Source organism: Mandrillus leucophaeus, unplaced genomic scaffold (genome assembly GCF_000951045.1).
Source record: "Mandrillus leucophaeus isolate KB7577 unplaced genomic scaffold, Mleu.le_1.0 Scaffold219, whole genome shotgun sequence".
Taxonomy (NCBI): domain Eukaryota; kingdom Metazoa; phylum Chordata; class Mammalia; order Primates; family Cercopithecidae; genus Mandrillus; species Mandrillus leucophaeus.
Genome location: NW_012102243.1, coordinates 575,432 through 581,250, shown reverse-complemented (window position 1 = coordinate 581,250; position 5,819 = coordinate 575,432). Strand labels below are relative to the sequence as shown.

The 5,819-nt window shown below is 52.1% G+C and overlaps 1 protein-coding gene across 1 annotated transcript in view; it reads right to left on the bottom strand.

The window, feature by feature from the left end:
* Positions 1-5,819, bottom strand: part of CFAP46 (cilia and flagella associated protein 46) — a 157,857-nt gene that overhangs the window by 95,441 nt on the left and 56,597 nt on the right. The window contains 2 exon segments of the mRNA XM_011980848.1: positions 709-871; positions 1,297-1,428. Of these exon segments, the coding sequence (XP_011836238.1) occupies positions 709-871; positions 1,297-1,428 (295 nt within the window).

Genomic DNA, 5,819 nt, shown 5'->3' with positions numbered 1-5,819 from the left:
CAGGAGCACGAAGCCCTCACCAACTCCAGAGCCTACTCAGGAAGCCCAGTCCACAAGGCCAAGGCTTGTCCTGCCAATCTGTGCCCAGGGAGAAGCTGGCCAGGCTCCTGCTCTTGGGGAGAGGCCTGCAGGACCACTCCAGGACCCAAGCCCAGCCTCCCTCCAACAACCCTAGAAGGAGGTGCACTCTTGGAACCACATGGTCCCTCTCCTGCAACCATCCTCCCTGGGTTGCCCCATCCCCTGGGCCTTGGGGGCTCTACTCCCTGCCACCCCACTCTGCCTTAAGCCTCCAGAGGTACCTGTGGCTCAGCCCCTGCCCCCTGCCCTGCCCTCTGCTTGCTGTTCCTCCGGGCCACCCTCTCTCACGGCAGGTGGGGCCTGTCCTCCCTGCCTAGAAACCAAGCCACTTAAGGAAAGGACTGTGCTGGCCTCGCTCTCTACCCACTGCTGTGTGTCTCCAGTTCTGAGAGCCCCTCGGTGCATGTGTGCTGCTGGGGGAGGTCAGGGCTGAGCACCGAGTCCAGCAGGGGGCCCCGCAGTGCTGGCACTTGGGGACCCCCCTTAGTCCCCTCCCCTCCTCGGCTGGTGCTGGTGCACCCTCTGGGAGGCCTGTGGGGTCTTTCTTTGGGAGCCTCTCCAGTCCTTTCTGGAAGACCCGCTAGAGGCCTCAGTGGGAGTCAGGAGCCCCCTCCAGGGCTGGCGCACCTGCTTTCTGGCCTCTGTCTTGTTGATGATGCCAATGATCCTCTTCAGGGCACCCTTGGCCTTCTTCCTGTGGACAGCTGAGGACAGAAGCGGGAGCCAGGCGTTCCAGTAGTGCCGTGCAGCCAGCATCACCAGGGTGCTGCTGCCCGCGATGCCTCCAAACCTGAAAGAGGGCAGGTCATGACACGGTGGCTCCACCTGGGCCCACCTGGAGCTGCTGGACCAGGAGGGACAGGAAGGTCGGGCGCCCAGGGCCCATCCACGCGCTTGCTCCCTCCCGGGCAGGTGACTTGCTCAGGCGTCCCTGCTGCATCCTCCCCAGTGGGCCTTTCTGGGCAGCGCAGGGTCAGACCCCCACCAAGGTCAGGCTGTATTAGCCCAGGCAGGTACAAGGGCAAGAGGGGGCCACCGCACCTCCTTGAAGACTGTGCCCTGAACTGGCCACACTGTCCACCTCGCCCTCCCTGGCAGGAGCCCTCCCTTGGGCCCACAGGACAGACCACAGCCTTGGTGAGCACAGGGGTCTGGCACAGCAGGGGATGCACACAGCCCCCACAGCACCACCCCAGCCCCTTTAGAGCCATGCACCTGGTGCTCTCCGTGAAGGCCTTGGCTGCCACCAGCCGCAGCTGCTTCCGGCCCTTCAGGTTCTCCATGATGCTCCTGCCCTGGATGCCCGTGGCCGTGCACAGCATCTCTGCCACCAGCCGGGACTCCTCGCTGCAGGACACAGGGCCAGTGAGGAGGGAGACCCCTGTGGCCCACCTTGGATCCTCCCTCCCTGGGTCACGGTCACTGACCTGTGGACTGCACAGGTGGTATTTTAAGACGGGCACCTCCTGGCCCATGAGCACATGTGCACAGGGCTCCGCCCTCCCCGAATCTGAGCCAGCCTCAGGGACTCGCCAGACTGCAGGGATGCAAGGCCCTGGTCCTCTGAGGCCTGGAGTGCCCACGTGTGGCCTGGGCGCTGGAGACAGCCACCCTGGGAATGCTCTCAACCACGGAGCTGGCAGCCACGTGGCAATGGTGGGAGTGGGCTGTGGGGACATCCAACCAGTGGACCCTCAAGACTGTCGCCCCAGCTGACTCTCACAGTAACCTTATGAGAGACCCCAACTCAAAACTCACTGGCTGTGTCCAGTCAGTCCCCAGAACCATGGTGCAGAATCACTAACTGTTTTTTTAATGACTAATCTTTAGAGGGGCTTGTGCAGCAACAGATCCACAGAACCAGCCCCTCTTTGGGGGCCTCTCCCCTCTACGGGCCCTGCTGCCCGGGCCCACATGGAAGTCTGGCCTCAGAAGGTCCACTCTGCACCCAGAGCTTGGCTGGGCGCACACTCCTGGGCGTCAACAGCAGCATCAGCTCCACGGCTCCTCATCCCTGGACATTCGCTGCTCCAGTGCTGCCGTGGCTGGGGCTGCAACGCCACACACAGTAAGGCAGGATTCCCGCCATGGACGGGGAGCACGCCTTTGCGGCTCAGCTCAGAGGAGGCACCGGATTTATTCTCTGAGAAAGATGCTGGTTCACGGGTAGACTCCCTTCATGGACCAGGGTCCAGAGCCAGGGACCTGCTTGCAGGAGCAGACAGCTGCTTCTGCCCCTCTGTCCCGAAGGAGTCAAAAGAGGAAGGCGCTGCCCCTTGGCCTGCATGGACCCGTAGTGCCCAAAGCAAGCCGGTGGCGTGAAGCTGAAACCACCTTCTAAGGCGGGCATGGCGACCTAGGCAGGGCAGGAAGGAGGGTTCCGTTTCCTGGGTACTGCCGTCCTAAACATTTTGATCTGTGTTAGGCAGTTGTTGAGTGTTCCATAAATGCCAGTGAGTGAGGTCTGCTCCTTCCATCTGTAGCCTCAGTGACTTCCCCCCGCTTTGCTCTGTCAGCTGCTGAAAGAGGAATGTTAAAATCTACAGCTAGAACCGTAGATGGATCCATGTTTCACTTCCTGTATTTTCAAGCTCTGCTATGAGGTGAACACACATTTAGCATTTTTATGTCTTCTTGAAGATTTAATCCTTTATGATGAGGAAGGTCTACCTTGGATAGTGTGCCTGGGCCGTTGAACCGCCACACCAGCTTTCTCGTGGTTGGCGCTTGCACAGTGCCTCTCTCGCGTCTTTTTGCCTTTAATCTGTGTCTTTACATTTGAAGAGGGTCTCCTGTACATAGTTGATCATTGGGTCTTGCTCCTATGTTCTGTGGGATAAACTGCATTTTAACTGCAGTGCTGGTTCGTTTACATTTAATGGAATGACTGTTATGACCAGGGTCAAATCCACCATTTGATCCTTGCTTTCCTTTTGACTTACATGTTCTTTGTTCCTTTCCTCCCTTTTTTTTGCATGAACTAAATATTTTTAGTATCCCAATTCATATCCTCTATTAGATTTTTCGTTATATCTCTTTGCTTCATTCCATTTCTTAGCACTTGCTCTGGGGATTGCAGTATGCATCCTTCACCACCCACGTCTACCTCACCCGAGTCCTACTCCACGTCACGTGCGGCAGGAGGGCCCTCGGAATCGCTGCCTCTCAGCCCGTCCCGTGTGTTTCCACTGCCCTGCATCTTGCCTCTATATTATGAAAAATCCCACAATAGGATCTTATTTTTGCTTTAAAAGGTCAAGTGTTTCTTGAAGAATTTAAGAACTGAAAGGGAAAAAAGTCTTTTATGTTTACCCCCAAATTTACCATTTTTCATGTTTTTCATCTCCTCTAGCATGTCCTCTTCTAAGGACTGGCTGGGAATGGATCCTCTTAGCTTTTATTAGTCTTAAAATGTCTTGATTCTGTCTTCATTTCTGAGGACTATTGCTGGCGGATATAGAATTCTAGATTGACAGGTTTTTTTTTTCAACACTTAAAAACCGTCACCCTTTGTATTCCGGTTTGCATTGTCTCTGATGAGAAGCCGGCAGCAGTTCTTGCCCTGGTTTTCCTGTATGCACAGATCCATCCCCACGCTAACTTCTTTCCAGGATCTTCTCCTGGTCTTTGGTCTTCGGCAATGTGACTACAATTCCCCCACAATGGAGCCAGGCGTGGTTCTCTTTGCGTTTATCCCACTTGGGGTTCCTTGAAAGTCTTGGATCTCCAGGTTGATATTTTTAATTCAACTTGTAAAATTTTCAGCCATTATGTTTTCCAATGTGTGTATTTTGGCCTCCCCCGGCTGCCTCTGTCTTCCTGAGACTCCAGTTACACTCAGGTTAGACCCCCTGCTATGGCGCCCCGGTCACAGATGAAAGCTCTATGGCCCCACAGGTCGCAGACAGAAAGCTCTGTTCATTTAGTTTCTCCGTTTTTCTCCTTGTGCTTCGGTTTTCAGAGTCTGCTGGCCTGGATTCGAAGTTACTGATCATTCTTCAGTGTCCAGCCTGATGATGCGCTCTTCCAGTGGCATTTCCATTTCAGACACTTTGTTTTTCATTTCTAGGAATTCCATTCAGTTACTTTATTATAGGTTCCATTCTTTATTGAAATTCCTGTCTGTACACTAGTTATTTCCATCGAAAATCTGTGATTATATTGACAGCAGCTGTTTTCGACTCCTTGTCTGCTCATGTCAACATACACCACAGCTGGGTCCACCGGCTGTTTTCTTTCATCCTGGTTATAAGTCACATTTTCTTGCTTTTGTGCACATCTAGTAATTTCTGACTTTGTGCTGGACATTGTGAGGGCTCAACTGCTGAAAGTGTGGACTGTGTCGACTTCCTTTAAAGGGTGTTGGGTTTTGTTCTGACAGGCAGTTAATGACTGGTGGCTCAGCTTCATCCTACTGAGATGTGGTTTAGGCTTTGTTGGGGCAAGTCTGTACTCACCCCATTGCTAAGGTGTGTCTTTCTGAATGCCTGGAGTTCAGTGAGGTACCCCCCGATGTGAGCTGGTCATAACTCCAACTTCTCTTAGCACAGGATGGCCTCTGGCATCTTGTCAGCTTACAGACCCCTCCATACCTGTTTTCTGCCAGGCCTGGAATCTAGTCCTGCGCACACATCGTTTACCACCAGGCAGGCCACAGACTCATGGGTGGCACCACAGAACGAGGGCCCTGCCCCACATGCCCACGTCACGTCCTAGACACCTCAGCTGCTGCAGCCCCAAACCCTGACCTGTTTCTCCCCACGACTCTTCCATCTGAGGCCCACTCCCCAGGCTGCAGCATGGGAAGCTCCCTGAGGCAGAATGCAGAGCCCACTTCTGATATTTCCTTCTAGCAAGAATGGCTGCCTTGTACTGCCTGCTGTCCAACAGCTAAAAACAACTGTCTCATGTATATTTTCAAGTTTTACAGTTTTTCTTTTTCACAGCACAAGAGTATGACACCCATTATGCTTTCAAGGCCAGAACTAGGTGACTTTTAAATTTATATTAATAACATTACATATAAATATACATAATATATAATATATAAATATATATAAAATCACTGTTGGTGATAACGTTAAATAAAAATGTTGCGCTGAGTTGGAAGGTCCAAATGACACTCTTAGACTATTGTTCTTTACGCATTTTGTGTGTATTTTAAGAATCTCATGAAATTTCTTATTAATATAAATTCCTTGACGTTAATAGCATAAGTGTGAAACTGATTTGGTAACTACACATTCACAACTGAGAATGTGAACTGATTAGTAACTGTTCTACTTTTCACCAAGAATGGAAAGCCACTTTGCCATTAGTGTAAAATGCTATCATAAAAGCTACACTGTGACAAATTCCATGCTAGGGTTTCTACACATAATTTTCAAAATGGAAAGAAATTAGGATGAAGAACTGAAATACGCGTAAACTTTTTAAAGTATCTCTTACAAAGGCTGATCGTCTGCTGCATGTGGGCATGGGTCCTGCTGGACTCGGGGAGGGCCTGTGGCTCTGACAGTGACCAGCGAGGTGACCACATCATCTCCTGCTGAGCAGCAGCCTGCTGTGGAAACCCACCCACGCTGCACCCAGGGCAGAGGGGCTCCTGCTGGGCGCAATGACACCAAGTGCCACTAGAGGACAGCAATGGTCCACAAAGGACTTTCCAAAAGTCCTCACATGGAAATCCAATTTTTCCAGTCTCATATGACCTCTCCTTTTCCCTGTTACCGTATGTA